The 16794-nt window shown below is 45.1% G+C and overlaps 1 protein-coding gene across 1 annotated transcript in view; it reads left to right on the top strand.

Moving 5' to 3' along the window:
• Positions 1-15218, top strand: part of ADCY9 (adenylate cyclase 9) — a 122604-nt gene extending 107386 nt beyond the window's left edge. Inside the window, exons 7-10 of the mRNA XM_008573823.1 lie at positions 1088-1247; positions 2187-2335; positions 4990-5031; positions 11058-15218. Coding sequence (XP_008572045.1) covers positions 1088-1247; positions 2187-2335; positions 4990-5031; positions 11058-12237 — 1531 coding nt within the window. The 3' untranslated portion in view covers positions 12238-15218. The remainder of the gene's footprint in view (positions 1-1087; positions 1248-2186; positions 2336-4989; positions 5032-11057) is intronic.
• The last annotated feature ends 1576 nt before the right edge of the window (positions 15219-16794 follow it).

The raw sequence follows: 16794 nt of genomic DNA, 5'->3' as shown, positions 1-16794 counted from the left end.
GATTTTGTTCCTTTTGCCAAAATCATCAAAGCGTGGAAGAGGTCGGGACCTTCAAAGGTTTCCTCTGGACCCACTGAAGGCCACAGTTAGGGCCCCAGATCAACAAGAACCTGTGCTGAGGAATGTGTGGGAGCCCCAGAGAAGCCAGTTCTGCAGCTTCCTTGGTGACAGGCCTGGGGTCTCCCCCTGGTCTAGAAGGCTTCCCGCATCTTGACTCGGCCTCATTCCTCCACTGCAGTCCCACACAAGTGTGAGAATAGCTGGTCTGGTCCTGGGAACTCTGCGGTTCCGGGGACTGTTGTGAAGCACCCCTAATCCCCCTTCTCCTGGCTGGGAACTCGGTTCCCTCTGTCCCTCCTCACAGGGCCTGTATATTCTTCGAGCATATTTGTGTTTATTCTCAGAAATATTACAAGGCCTCCATTACCCTTTAAATATCAGGAAGCCAGAGCTGTACAGGACCTTAAAGGGTCAGACTGTGCCTGAGTCCATGTGGGAAGTGGCTGGAGAGTTGGGACTTCCCCGTTGAGGCCAAGCTCAGCCAGTGGTCAGTGCCCTGCAGGTGTCAGGACCCAGGGCTTGGACGCCTGTGTGTGTGCGGGAGGCTTTCATGCTGTTGGATCACAATAGCAGTTCCTGGCCTCTCCAGAGGCGAGGGCAGTGGGCCTGTCCCAGCCCCACCGTCCAGACTGCCCTCCTCAGCACACCCCTAGACCGCCACCCTCAAGACCACCTGCCCCAGAGGCAGGTGGGAATGGTGAGTGCAGAGTGGTGGCTCTATGATAGACTTCATTTGGGGCCTGTTGATATTACCGTTAGATGTGCTCCGTTAGACCAGCTGAGGCGGATGCTTAGCCTTCCACAAGCATGTTTTCTCAGAATACAACAAGCACCCTGAAAATGGGGTCCACTGAGCTGGGTGAGTCCAGTTTACTTACCTCCCACCAAGGGTAAGGGACTGGGGAGCTCTGCCTCCCCCCACACCCACCCCAGAGGCCGCAGCGCTGGCTGGTGCCCCCCCAATCTTCCTGGCAGGCTGACCCACCCGGCCCCCGTTTGCTCCCGCTGATGGCCCTTCCTGTCACAGGATGGTGTTTTTCCTGGAGGACGTCATGGCCTGCACAAAGCACCTGCTGGAGTGGATTGCCGGCTGGCTCCCACGCCACTGCATCGGGGCCATCCTGGTGTCACTCCCTGCTCTCGCTGTCTACTCCCATGTCACCTCCGAATTTGAGACAAATATCCATGTGAGTACAGTCTCCGTGGCTTTGTCTCCATGCTCTTCTGGACTCCCTGCTCTCCTCTTGCTCTTTAAATAGGCATGATTACTTGGGATAGTGATTTAAATATAGGCCCTTAACAAGGTGGACACTCTGTACCCACCATGAGCCTGCCCATTTAAAAGACAACTTGGCTCAAGCTCTGTCGTGAACCATGTTGGGAGGATCCTCAGGGGGCAAGAATCCTCCCATCTTCACTTGGTCTTCACCAAGTTTCAAACCAGTTATTTCCATCATGCTTTACAAAGAAGCACCTGTCCCACGTTTCCAAACAACACGGGATAAGGTGCCCATCCCCAGAATTGGCACAAGTAATTGACCTGCACCTGCATTGGCTGCTGCTGATCAGGGACAGAGCTTCTGTGTTCAGCTCTACAGAGTGAACTAATGCCTTGTAGCAGGTTATATTTTTGGTGCGACTGACTGTACCACGAGCTACTGGGTGGGCCAGTTGCATTTGGTCCTTTAGCACCAACTTACATGTCATTGGGCACGTGGCAGGTGCCTGGAGAAAAGTTTCTCAAAGGTAACATGGGTGGGTGTCAAATCAGGTGTCCATTCCCCCAAAATATGTGCCATTTCCACACCCCCTAGAGAATAGCTCTAGTACCAGCATGACACTGTAACCTAAAGCACTGGGTAATGAACCCAAAGATGTGTGATCTGTCCTGGAAACTGCTGGCTAACCAGAAGTAAGGATGACTGCAGATAAAGAAGGAATTTGGTGCAATTGGCAATATTTTTATAAGAAACGGAAGTGTAAGTGAGGGAGCATGTGCTTTAGGATGGGCAGGCTCAGGTGGAGCCCTGGGAGCCCCGTAGGTTGGGGGGCTGGGAGGCTGGGGAAGTGGGGGAAGTAGTTGGGGGGGGCATGGGGGCCACTGCTGATGCCTGCACTTCTTGCAGTTCTCCATGTTCACGGGCTCGGCCGTGCTGGTGGCCATTGTGCACTACTGTAACTTCTGCCAGCTCAGCTCCTGGATGAGGTCCTCACTCGCCACCGTTTTGGGGGCCGGGCCGCTGCTGCTGCTCTACATCTCCCTGTGCCCAGAAAGGTATGTGAACAGTGTTATGCATCTGGGACCCTCGACACAGGACCACACTGCCCGAGTCACTTAGGGCTGGGCTGTGCCAGTGCATTAGCATTGACGCCCTCCTCAGTGAGACATTTACCACACGAGCCAAAAGAACCTCCAACGCACACGATATCAGAAAGTTAATAAAAGGCCCTAAGAGTGGTATGCAAAGGAAAGAAAAAGAAAATCATTTAACCACATTCTGCATATTTGAATATAGACATCCTGGGGTGACTGTCCCCGGGAGACATAATGCAGGAGTCACATGCTGAACTTCTTTTTTTTTTTTTTTTTTTAAAAATAGATGACCAGTAAGGGGATCTTAACCCTTGACTTGGTGTTGTCAGCACCACGCTCACCCAGTGAGCAAACTGGCCATCCCTATATGGGATATGAACCCGGGGCCTTGGTGTTATCAGCACCACACTCTCCCGAGTGAGCCACTGGCTGGCCCGCACATGCTGAACTTCTTTTTTTTTTTTTTTAAAAAAAAATGACCAGAAAGGGGTTTTTAACCCTTGACTTGGTGTTGTCAGCACCACGCTCACCCAGTGAGCAAACTGGCCATCCCTATATGGGATATGAACCCGGGGCCTTGGTGTTATCAGCACCACACTCTCCCGAGTGAGCCACTGGCTGGCCCGCACATGCTGAACTTCTGATGAATGAATAAGACCCTAAGCCATTTACTACACGATGATCAAGAAGATGCAAGAACAGAGGTGCAGATAGACACGAAAGTGGAGAGGGAGCTGGCTGTAACCTTACTTGAAGTGGGGTCCATGGACCAAGACAGGTTACAGATTGTTAAAGTGGAGGAACCAGAGGCATACGGTGATTGTACAAGTGACATGGTCCTTATTTATAAATGCTGTGTCAAGACAGTTGTTCATATTAGGGCATGAGTGACCAGCACTGGACATACATCTTCTGTTGTGAAAGCCTTCACATACCGAGGAGCGTGTTCAGTCTCTGGGATTCAGACTGGCCTTCATGCCCGTGTCCCTGATAAGTGCCGAGGAACAGAGAGGGTGGTGTGGACAAAAAACAGGAGTCGGTGGTAGACCTCTGGGGACAGGATCCATCCTCACCATTGTGCTACAAAAATTAAAAATTAAGGCTGGCCTGTGGCTCACTCGGTAGAGTGCGGTGCTGATAACACCAAGGCCACGGGTTCGGATCCTATATAGGGATGGCCGGTTTGCTCACTAGCTGAGCGTGGTGCTGACAACACCAAGCCAAGGGTTGAGATCCCCTTACCGGTCATCTTTAAAAAAAAAAAGAAAATTAAAAATTAAAAATATAAAGGATGACAATGATAGGTGTTGTATTTAAAATATCCTATATTAGTGAAATCCAGTACGATCCTATCTTTCATGTGTTCTAATTGAATAATGTGTGGTTCTTAGTTTGTTCAGAAGAGTCTCCAATTGCCTGTTGCATATGTGCCACTGGCTTTGTGGCTTTTTTAACTTTTTTCAACTAAATATGTATTTGAAAATATGTAATACCTTGGATAGCAGAACCACACGGTGAGCAGTTTATTCAAATATTTTATGTCCTAAACCCATTAAGCTTTCATCTGTGTAACAAACGTCTAAATACTGGGCTTTTTCTATAACTACTTATAAAAATGTTTCACTATTATCGTGTATTGAAGAACCATCTATTTATAATTGCAGAAGGTTTAGGCAAGCAGGATATTTTAAAGTTACATGAGACATCTCTTCATTGTGCTTTGCAGGAAATATAACATTTGGGCTCCCTAAATTATTATGACAACTGGGGGGACCCCCAGTGTTTCCAGAATGCCCCAAAGGAGTGGCATTGCTGTTGCCGAGGACTACTGCTTTAGTAATGCAGAAGCACAAAGTGATCCAGCTTATCACAATCTCAGCAGTCTCAAATGTAATAGTCATGGTGCAGCACAGGGTAGTAACAAAGCAGCGGTCAATTTACTTAATAAAATAATAACAATATGAAAGATACCCAAATATCTGCAAGTTAAGATCACAAAGGAAATTTAAAGTAGAGCTGTCATTCAGTATTTGAAAGGAAACTTTGATGAATAGTTACGTTACTTTAAGCAAAATGAAGCATAGTTTTACCTTTTCAAAGGTGGAATTATGGCCATTATAAAGCTGGAAGAGCATGGAATTCCACAATCTGCCTTTTAACCTTCGAGATCCATCACGAATACCTACCTCATCAGCCATTCACAGTGACATCTAGTCACGGCTGTGGGGCTTTTCCACATGGACCTAGAGAGCCAGAGTGGAGGGGGACCACTGCCGTGCCTGTGCCCACAGTTCAGAGAACAGATCTCAGTGGGGCTGGCGGTTGAAGCTCCCTTGTAAGATCCCTGAGCCCACCCACCCCTGTCATTGTGAAGCCTGACCAGGGTGGGGAAGATGCGTGGAGGGAAACAGAAACATAAACTGAACTTTGTGAAAGGGGAGGGGACTTGAGAGGACTGCCCCCAGCGCTGGGAGGATGTAGACGTGAAAGAAAGGTGGATTTCCACAATGTTGTAGTCATGTCTGAGAAAAGGAAAGTTGTTTAAACTCTCCTAAGATTGCTTTCTATAATGCCTTCTTTGCTTTTTAAAATATTTTTCTGCATTTTAATTTCAGTTCCATAGTGATTTCACCCCTCGATGCAGTACAGAATTTCAGGTAAGCTTTTAATATTGAGCCTACATCTGAATAAGTGAGAGTGACTATATTACTACTGCTTGTGTCTGAGCTTCCCAAAAACAGTTGTTATCTTGAATAAAATGAATGATATATGCATTCTTAAAAGAGAAACTGGAAAATATCTACTTATTGAAATATCAGATCATAGTTGTATCTCTTTGGGGAAATAAAATGATTATTATGACATATATTAGAGTTGGTGTAATTTTATGTAAGACTTTAGCATGTTACTAAAGGAAATCTCATAAATCAAAGAAAAAGTTATTTTATTCCCTGAAATAATTTGAAATAACTGACTAGAAATTTGAAATAATAAATGTTAGACTCTTGCTTTACTATAAACATAAAAATAAATTCTAAATAAATTGAGGAGTTTATATTAAACTGTATGAAATCTGGGAAAATAAAATTAAATAGTTTTCAAGTCTCTAAAACAAAGATAACTTTCCAGTCTTATAAATAATACATAGAGGGCCGACCCCGTGGCGCACTCGGGAGAGTGAGGTGCTGGGAGCGCAGCGGCGCTCCCGCCATGGGTTCGGATCCTATATAGGGATGGCTGGTGCGCTCACTGGCTGAGCGCGGTGCAGGAGACACCAAGCCAAGGGTTGCGATCCCCTTCCCGGTCACAAAAAATAATAATAATAAATAAATAAATAAATAAACAATACGTAGAACCACAAAGAAAAGACTACAAATTCAAAGGAAGGGAAAGAAAATCAAAGCAGACAGAAAAATCTTTATGGGGCTATTATATAAAGAACTAATTAAGATCTGAATAAAGGACAAAAAAATACCAAAAACTTCACAGTAGAGGAAATGTGGGTAGAAGGTGAGTATGGGAGTACAATCAATACTGTGGCTACTGAAGTCATTGCACATTTTAATAACTACAAAATTCCTTTTGGTATTTTCTTTTAATTGATAAATAATAATTTCTTTTGGTACTCTAAATTGGACTTTCAAAAAGTTGTAACGTGAATACCCAGAGCAGGCAGTGGTGTGGTACATTCATAAGTTGGTGGCTAATTTTTTTTTAGTTGCCAAACTTTTAAAATATGTTTATTTAATCCTCACAATAACCTGACACATTAGGTGACTTTGTCCCCGTTTTCAGATGAAGAAACTGAAGCTCAGAGAAGTTCAGGAAACTGCCTGCAGTCACACAGCTAGTGTCTGGCAGTGTTTAAACCCCAGCCTCCCTCACTCTCAGGCCAGGCCCTTTCTGCCATGCCTCATCACTGCTCAGAATGCTGCAATCATTTTGGAAAGTAATTTGACAGTCTATAAAAAACAATCATAAAAATGTTCATAGCTTTAACCTAATAATTCCATTTTTGCTTATGTGCTGAGGAAATAATTCAGCATACAGTAAAGGCTGCATGCCTAAAAATATTGATCACAATGATTGATAATGTTGAAAATTTATCAGTTGTCTGTAATAAAGAAATGAATTAAATTATGATACATACACTCAAATACTATAACTTAAAATACAGCAAGTATAGAAAATATTTATGATTTTCACTTTTTATTTATTATGTGAAATTGTGTATGTACTATAGCTACAGCTAGGTATTTTATTATGTATATTAAAAAATTGGTCTTGCTCCTGCCTTTCCTTGCCATGTGACACTGTGTGGCTGTAGGGTCACTACCAAGTAGAAGGCCCCCACCAGATGTGTTCTCTAGACTTTGGACTTCCCAGCCTCCAAACTAAATAAATATAAAAATAAAAAATAAATTTTATTTCTTTATAAATAAAGAAATAAAATAAAAAATTATCAGCCTTGGGCTGGCTGGTTAGCTTAGTTGGTTGGAGTATAGCCTTATAACACCAAGGTCATGGGTTTGGATCCCCATACCAGCCAGCTGCAACAAACAAACAAACAAATTGTAAGAGATGTAAAACTTGTGATATAATAATGAATGATGATTACAACTATAATATTTAAAATCAAAACACCTAACATCTTTTTTTAAGTTAACTTTTATTAATGTGTAACATATGCACAGAAAAGTTCACAAGTGGACATACCATTTAACTACTTCCAGACCAAGAAATAGAACATTACAGTACCCCAGAAGCCTCCCTCATGTCCCCTCCTGGTGACCCTGCATCCACATCCCTAGACATAAATTTTAAATGGCACTGAAATACACCAAAATGTTAACAAATGCCGTATTTAGCTTGGATAGGACTATGAGTGATCTTTCTTTTCTATTTTTCTCTATCTTTAGATCCCTCTTCTCCATGATAATAGATTATACTATATTTTACTCTTCCATTATGACTTAATGTGCAACTGTTAAGTCACAAACTGACACTTGCATTTAGTCATATAAAATTCCTCTTTTTGAAACGGACCTTTGCTATTTGAATTTAGGAACAGGATCAACACCTTTGCTCCTTCTGTATTAGAATAACAAATACAAGTTATAGAGTGGAAGTAATTCCTTCACCTGCTTGTTACAGGTATCTTCTTGCAGGGCAGCCCCCTTGGGCACTGCATGTAAGTGCTGTGTATAAATTGTTCTTCCTTTTAAGCACAGGTGAAAAGCAAAATGTTGGAGTCTGTTTCCCTTTCCTTCTCAGCCTAGCCCACGTTTTGCCATCCCCTCCCCCACCCAGAGGGGACTGTCCTGTGCCCGTCTTTGGAGTCTGGCCACCCTGCTGGCTTTGGCTACAGCACAAATGTGCTGTAATAGCCATAGTAAGAGACAAGAGCAACAGACCAGTTGAGGAAACCCAGGTACTGTCACCCGTTCCTACCATGGAGATCTAAAATACCTCGTTATAACGTTAAGACGATGTTAAACCTTGGTGACATGTACTCATAAAGAGGTCTGCTCCTTGGTGCCACCACTCTGGAGAAAGCAAAAGAAAAGTCACCTCCTAACCCTATGATATGGGCTCACAAAAGAGAAAACTTACCTTCTCCTTGTCCAGGTTCTCTTCCTATTCTACTTGAAAGCCAACATGAGGACTGATGTGGCTGGACATAAATAAGTGTTAGTCATCTAAAATAAATAGTTACTTTGCTTAGTTCTTGAGATTCACAGTATGCACTGTCATTTGTTTCAATGACAGCACAATAAGTAAGGGAAGCATGGGGTGTCTCACCATAGAGGAACTTTTTGGTTCCTGGCTCATGGGACCTGTGTTGGGATCCCCAAGACCACTTCAGCTGGATTTACAGGACTCGGTGCACCATTGTAGTCAGGCTGTCATAGCAGCAGAAGGACACAAAGCAAAGTCGACAAAGGGAAAAGGTACCTGAGGTGAAGCCTGGAGGAAACTAGACACCAGCTTCGAAGATTTCTTTCTCAGTGGAGTCACACAGGGCACACCTGATCCCTCCAGCCATGAGCTGTGACAACACATGTGAAGTGTTGTCCACCATGGAAGCTCAGTAGAGACTCCTTGCCCAGGCTTGCTTTTTGGTTTTTGTGGGTTTTTTTGGCAGCTGGCTGGTATGGGGATCTGAACCCTTGACCTTGGTATTACCAACACTACGCTCTAACCAAGTGAGCTAAACGGCCATCCATCCAGGGTTTTCATTAGGGGCTGGTCATGTAGGCAGCCTCTGCCTGGCATGTGCCAGAATTCCAGGCTTCCAGAAGGTAAGCAAGCATTCAGCGGAAGCTTCATTGTACAAACAGTCTAGGAACCGTGAGCCGCAGCTCGTCTTCACGGTTTACATCTGCGGGGATTGATACCCAGAAGAAGTCGTGGCTTGCCAAGGGCCCCAGAACTCCTCAGGGGTCCAACCAGGACAGAGCCGAGTGTTCTATCCCTAGGCCAGGGCTCTTGTGACTGCTGCACTGAGGGTCATGATGGTCACATTGGTCATGTTCATAATTTTTTAATATCTGTAAGTCCCAGTTAACAGTAGAACTTGTCAAACACTTTGATTAAAGAACTGAGCTTTTAAACTGAGGACCCATCCATTTGATATACGGTATAATTACATTTCTATAGGGACCAAGTCTATTATTACATAAAATCCAGTAACCCACTCTGTGCACTTCAGAAATGCATCAGGGTACAAAATATTTATGAACAGAATAATCACAGTGCTATGCAAAAATAGAAAAAGACTAGAAGGAAATTCAACAAATGTTAACAGTGATTGCCTCAGGATAGGACAATGCCGAATCATTTTTTTCTTTCTAGTTTTTCCCTAATTTCCCTAATTTTCTGTAAGTATGTAGTATTTTTAAATGGGAAAAACTTGTATTTAAAACACAAGCTTTAAAAGAGATCATGCTAGTTACTGCTCATCTTCAGTTCTCTGACCACAGTGTCTCCCGTCAGGACCATCAAGGTGGAGACGAGCCCTACCCAAAGTATCGGAGGGAACGGAAATTGGTTTGGCCTCTTAGAAGGGCCATTTGGAAATTTCTAAAGACATTCTAAATATGTGATACAGTCATGTGTCACTTAATAACAGGGATACGTTCTGAGAAATGCATCGTTAGCGATTTCATGGTGATGTGAACATCACAGAGTGCACTTACACATCCCCGGATGGTGTAGCTGTATGGTATAGCCTGTTGTTCTGACCACAGTTATGTATGCGGTCCCTTGTTGACCAAAATGTCATTATGTGGTGCATGACTGTATTTAAAATGACAATTCCATGTGCATAAAGATAGAGGTGGAGAAATATTCAATGCAACATTGTAGTAGTAAAAGATGGACATGCTCAGTGTCTGTCAGGAGGACTCTGGTTAAATTACAGTATGTCCATATATTGGAATACAATGCAACTAGAAGAAACTATAGCATTGGTTACCTTAAAGGAAAGGTACTTATTTCCCATTGTTTATACTGTTTGAGTACAATGTGTGTACAGGTTGAGCATACTTAATCCGAAAATCCAAAATCTAAAATCCTCCAAAATCTGAAACTTTTTGAGTGCTAACATGACACTCAAAGCAAATGTTCGTTGGAGCATTTCAGAATTTGGATTTTCAGATTAGGGATGCTGTACTGGTGAGTATAATGCAAATATTCCAAAATCTGAAAAAATCCAAAATCTGAAACACTTCTAGTCCCAAGCGTTTCGGAGGCGGGTACTCAACCTGTATTACTCTTAAAAATGCACATTGTATATATATTTTTAAAACAACGTTGTCTTAAACAACTTTGGTGAAACAGAACTAATGCAGAGTGGGAGGAAACGGTATTTTATCAAAACTTTATATGAGTAGAGAATTTACTTTATTTTACATTTTTTGAGCGGCTGGCCAGTACAGGGATCTGAACCCTCGACTTTGGTGGTATAACACCATGTTCTAACAAACTGAGCTAATCAGCCAGCCCACAGAGTAGCGAACTTATAAAAGTTCTTTGTAAAATTATAAGTCTAAGTCCATTGGATTAGAAATTTGAGAAGCAAATATATCAGAGAATGTTAAATTTCTTGGGTCTGATAATATTATGATTACATTACCTAGGGAAATGTCCTCATTCTTAGGAGTCATGTAGTGAAATGTTAGGACTGAAGCATCATGGTGTCAGCAACTTACTTTCAAAATATTCCACAGAAAGTGTGTGTGTGTGTGTGTGTGTGTGCGCGCGCGCGTGCTGAGAGAGAAAAGGCAAAGCAGCAAAATATTAACAATTGTTGAATCTGGGGATAGGATTATGAGTGTTTGTTTTACTGGTCTTTTAACTTTTCTGTAAGGTTAAGATTTTTCAAAATAAAACAGGGAAAAAATGTTTAAAAGAAGCTAAAGACTTCTGGGAGGGGGGAAGCAATTACAAAGTACATGTTAAAGAAATCCATTACAAAAGTCAGTCTTTATCTCTCCATCTCTTCTGCCAGCCAAATAAACAGAAACAGGCTGCTTAAGTTATTGAAGGTTTAGACTCCACAGAGCTGTGGGTTGCCTGCTGGCTAGCCAGGCTGTTCGGAACTTGGGAGTGCTGAGTAGTAACCTTGTCCTTAAAAGATACACTGAGGCGGCGTGTCCTTTCTCATCTTTTTGCTCTCCAGCTCCCAGCGGAGTCCTTGCAATAGCTCACTGCCGCAGGACAGCAGGAGGCTGGCCAGCCTCATTGGCCAGGAGGTGATCCTCGTCTTCTTCCTCCTGCTTTTGCTGGTCTGGTTCCTGAACCGGGAGTTCGAGGTCAGCTACCGCCTCCACTATCATGGCGACGTGGAGGCAGATCTCCACCGCACCAAGATCCAGAGCATGCGGGACCAAGCCGACTGGCTGCTGCGGAACATCATCCCCTACCACGTGGCTGAGCAGCTGAAGGTATCCCAGACCTACTCCAAGAACCACGACAGCGGAGGAGTGATCTTTGCCAGCATTGTCAACTTCAGCGAGTTCTACGAGGAGAACTACGAAGGGGGCAAGGAGTGTTACCGGGTCCTCAACGAGCTGATTGGGGACTTTGACGAGCTCCTGAGCAAGCCGGACTATAGCAGCATTGAGAAGATCAAGACCATTGGGGCCACGTACATGGCGGCGTCGGGGCTGAACACCACCCAGTGCCAGGATGGCAGCCACCCACAGGGGCACCTGCAGATCCTGTTCGAGTTCGCCAAGGAGATGATGCGCGTGGTGGATGACTTCAACAACAACATGCTGTGGTTCAACTTCAAGCTCAGAGTTGGCTTCAACCACGGGCCACTCACAGCCGGCGTCATCGGCACCACCAAGCTGCTATATGACATCTGGGGGGACACCGTCAACATTGCCAGCAGGATGGACACCACTGGCGTCGAGTGCCGCATCCAGGTGAGTGAAGAGAGCTACCGCGTCCTGAGCAAGATGGGCTACGACTTTGACTACCGAGGGACAGTGAATGTCAAGGGCAAAGGTCAGATGAAGACCTACCTTTACCCCAAGTGCACGGACAATGGGGTCGTGCCACAGCACCAGCTGTCCATCTCCCCAGACATCCGCGTGCAGGTGGATGGCAGCATCGGCCGGTCTCCCACAGACGAGATTGCCAACCTGGTGCCTTCTGTCCAGTATTCGGACAAGACGTCTCTGGTCTCTGATAACAACACGCAGGCCAAGGACGCCCACCCATCCTCGAAGAGAGCCTGGAAAGAGCCCGGCAAAGCTGAAGAAAGGTGTCGAATTGGCAAAGCCATAGAGAAAAATGACTGTGAAGAGCTGGGAATGGAAGAAGCTGACGAGCTCACCAAGCTCAGCGTTTGAGAGCAGGCAGCACAGGCTGCCCCGGTGCTCTGCGCGCCCATCAGGCTTTCTCAGGTGCCGCTGTTTCTGTCCCTGGACGTGGTGTTATGTGGTCATTTCAGCCCCAACTTCTGTGTTATCACAGTCATTCAGGTTCATTTCCACCTGTTTCTTCTTTCCTTTGCTTCCTTCTTGGGGTGATCAGTCCAGCCACATTGAGGAGAGCAAGTGCCTTCAAGGCTTGGCCTTGGCCTTGGCCTCGAGTCTAGGGACTGAGGCCGCTGGTGGAAGTCATGGCTTTGCATATTGTCTGAATTTTAAAACAAAAGCTATGGTTAAGATGTCATTTTTATTGCTTTTTCTCACAGGACACTTTTTTTTTGGCCAATACAATGTTTTTGAATTTATTTTTTCTGCATACATCATAGTGTTTCCCAGTTCCCTGACCTCTCTCTGTAAGCACAGACATGCACGCACACTTGCATTTATCGACCTGACATCAAGTGCCAGTAATTCACCCAGAGGGGACATGCCAGCAGCGCGTGGGAAGAGCGCTCTGCCCCGCAGGCCCTGGCTCACCCGCATGGTCCCAAGCAGTCCAGCCCTCAGAGGCTGGCAGGGACTGTGCCCCTGACAGTGAGTGGTATCAGGGGCTCCTTCATGTGCAGGCCCAGATCGCAAATGCCCCCTGCGCACAAAGCTTGGGAACCCAGCCTCAGGTCTCTCAAAGCCGTTTTTCACCCTGACCCTCTGCCTAGGAGTTCTTCCATGCTGGAGCGAAGGTGTTTGTCTTGGAAGCTAACCCGTCTGAGGGGGAAATGCCAAATAAACGTCTGAGGGTCGCATTTATTTATTTATTTATTTATCAGGAGATGTGTGCATTTCAGGGAGGGGGTGCTGGGTCATTCTAGTGGAGGGAAATAGGCTATGGGGGGTGGTTCCCAGAACGATGACAAGATGTCCCTCAGTGTTTCGGCCACCTGGGGCCACTCCCCCCACAAGGGCCCTGAGCCATGTCCAGTGCACTTTGGAGGTCGGGGAAGCTCTCCAGCTGCTCCTGCCTGAGTGGATCTGGATGGAATTCCGGCCATGCACCAAGCAGGTCTGGGCAGGCATTGCCAGTGCTGTCTCGGCTTCCACAAATTCCAGAAGTTTCTCCATCCTTCCCACTCTTGGACTGCAGAAGGCCTATTTGTGGCGGGATTGAATCTTGTCAACTAATTCCAGCCTCTTGAGGCAGAATCCTTACACTGTATTTAGAGACAGAATCATCTGCATGTGAATGAGGTATGGAGCTGGGGGAGGTGTAGGAAACCTAAGGAAAAGTGCTCTGTCCTCGTGGTCACTAATCCTGTTTGTGATGATGTTTTACCGCATCAAGTCTGAAGTTCACATCAAATTGAGCTCAGGCGAAAGTTGCCCGGTCACAGCCGCAGTCATTTTCTCAGGCGACGATCGGCGAGGCAGGCTTCTTGTCTGTTGAAGGTCTTCACTGCATGCCCCACACGTCTTCCTTCCACTGGTAAATCTCACTGTGTAATGTTCCCATCCCCATTAAGTCCCTTGTCACTTCTCCCCAAAGACGTGCCGAGCCTGCGTTTTGGTGCAAGAAACATCCATTCTGATCAGCCACCTGTCCAGGGGACGTGCCTGGGATGGCTACCCGTGTGCAGCTGGTCTCGGGGTAGGGGCAAGAACATTCTCAGTAGCTGTAAGATTGTACTTCAGGTGTTACTGTCAGTTTGTCAGTCTTCCAATACCTAAGAAAGGCTGGTTGTGCCAATACCTCTTGCTTCTGAAGAATGTATTCTTATAAAATACCGCAGATTTTTTTTCCTTAAAAAACACTACCTGATGCTTTCCTTGCACTTAGGGGGTGTGGACATGTTAGGGTTTCTTTCCCGTCAGTATTAAAGTGTGCATCCAAGCGTCCTCCTGTCCTCTGCCTGCAGGCTGTGTAGCTCCGCGGGGCCGAGTGGTTGTGATGTCTTTGCTGTCTCGCTCCAGATGTGCTCCACGAAGTTCATCTCGCACACACTTCTGCCCTACCAGAAGCTCTCCTTCCCCCACAACAGAGGTGTGTGCGTTCCTCACCCTGGGAGCCCACAGAGCTGCACACCCAAGGGAGAAGTCCTTTACCTCGGGGGCTTGGGCTAGTGCTGGGCAGACAGGAGCCTCTGAGGAAGGGAGCTCACCCAGAGTGTGAAACCATCTTTAAAAACATCCTGAGCCTTCCTAGATAACCAGTCCAGATGTCCTATCTGGACCACGAGGCCCCTGGGGCCCTTCCCAGCCCCTGCCTTGAAGCGCACCTCAATGCAGAACCACTGTGTGGCCCAACCTGTTGGCGTTGAATAAATGCTTGCTGGGGACAGACAGGTTTCTAAGCAGCAGGCTCGAGAGTCATCAGTGGGAGGGACGCGTTCCTCAGGGTGGCAGCACCTCCTAGGAACTTAGGGCAGGAAGCAATACTTCAGAATTGAATGTGTGTAAATAGTTGCTTCAAGTTGCATCTGCTATTTTCTTATCTCCAGCTCAGATCAAATTATATATATATATGATAAACAAGCACACGTAATTCTATCTAGTACAGACCAGTGTAGCGCGTCGGCTTTGAAACCCTTCAATAGCTCGAGAGTCCCACAGATGGTGACACATCTGCACCCGACTGTCACCACCAACATCCCTCCTGAGGACGACACCTGCATATTTGTACCTGACACACAGAGCCAAAGGCCACGTGCTTCCCACCACCAAGGCCATAATCATTTGTAGTTTTCAAAGACACGTCTGCAGTTGAATTTCTAGATTTTGGAGGTAAGCATTTGTTGATTGGTTGTTTTGAAAATTATATCATGCCTAGCGCCTGGAATTAAATGAGCAAGAACCAGCTATTTGCATTTTCCATCTTTCCGTCGTCCTGCTCTTTCTAAATTGTTACTTCTAATAATTTAAAAATGCGTTCACTGAAGAAATGGACATTAAAATATTCTAAAAATCTATTTGATGCCTGGTATTTCCTCACTGAAAAGATTTAGGACAGTTTTTCCTGTGCTCCTCCTGATTCCCACAATTTGTGGCTGAAATAGGAAGTTCACTTTTCCTTCACATCATGACTTTGAAACCAGGGTGACTAAAAGAACCCTGTTTGTATGTGTGTCGTTTTTTTTTTTTTTAATTGGCATATTTTCTACAGTTAACTTTGGTTAAGAAGTATTTATTTTTACATGGAATTAAAAAAAAATAAAAAGGTTGCAGGACAAATTTTGTTTGTGACAATTTCCGTTTTATCAGGCCTTCTAAATAGATTTTCCTGCAACATCTTAAGAGAAGGTAAGAAAATGAAGTAGGTTTTCTGAAAAGGCATGCCCAAGCAGTCTCTCCCTGCCAGAGGACTGTGGATACTCGTATCATGATGGTCCCTGATGTTTGGGGAAGTCAGGTCTCACAGACCCGTTTCAGAATCTGTTCAAAGTCACAGAGCCTCTGTGTTCCCAGAAGAATGCACATGTCATTTTGTCCATATCTTAGGGGTTCACTGCACCTCAAACCTGAGGCCAGAGTGTGGGTCTTCTCAGGTTTAAAGCCTCTTCCCCTGAAGGGTGTTTCCTGGTGAGTCAGGGGTTTCTGAGCAACTCTAGGGCACAGGGATTCTCTTGTAGGCTCTGTGAAAGGAGATGAGGACAAGGCTGGTCCCTTCCATCGCCTTGTGGGGTCCATTTTCTAGGTGATTCTCTGTGGAACCCAATGCCAGCAGGGTCACTGCTTGCTGACGATGGTCTCCTCCTGAGACTGTGTCATGGGCGTCCCAGGAACCTTCCAAGGTTAGGGAAGAGCAGGCTTCGCTGCATTGAAGTTCCCATAAGAACGCAGGTCTTTCTATTAGAAAGGGCACCCAGGGCCTTAGAGGATTTCTCAAACAGTCAAGAAAAGCAGCCTTTAATTTTTTTCAGTAAACCCCAGAACTTGTCATTTGTGGTTTCTCTTTCATTTAAAACCTTTTTCACACATGGTTGCTTTTCCCTGATGGGGGAATCTGTCGTTGAGGCTACCTGGAATAGATCCCAAGTGCCAGGAAAAGAAAGCTAACTGGAGACAGAGCCAAGTGAGAGGAAGTGCTTAAGAAAAGGTACGTACTTGCACACTATATATGTGTACATTTAAGATCTTCCCAAGTATCTATTTTTATACAGTTCCTTTGTAAATAAATAAATAAATAACATGACTCCGAAGAGTTGTTACCAAGTATTAGAATAATTTAAGTTTGGGGAGTTCTGATATTCCTGCTAGGCCTGAAAGTCCAAAGGAGATGAGAATCAAACAAACCAAGTGTCTGCTGGGGTCTCATTCAGCAGCAGCAGTGATTCTTAACCTTTTCTTTTTGGCTCACAAAGTCTTTGATAATTTGATGAAAGTTGTGGCTCCTTTCTCCAGAAAAGCTGCACGTAAAAATCAACCCTCTTAATGTTGCATGTGATATCAGGAGTTCATGAATCCAAATAAAGTGCCCCTGATCCACAATCACCAGAGGAATGATAACTTTTAATGATGACTCTCTGTAGAGGAGGTTTCCAACAG

This window comes from Galeopterus variegatus, unplaced genomic scaffold (genome assembly GCF_000696425.1).
Source record: "Galeopterus variegatus unplaced genomic scaffold, G_variegatus-3.0.2 Scaffold968, whole genome shotgun sequence".
Taxonomy (NCBI): Eukaryota; Metazoa; Chordata; class Mammalia; order Dermoptera; family Cynocephalidae; genus Galeopterus; species Galeopterus variegatus.
This window is presented reverse-complemented; position numbering and strand designations above follow the sequence as displayed.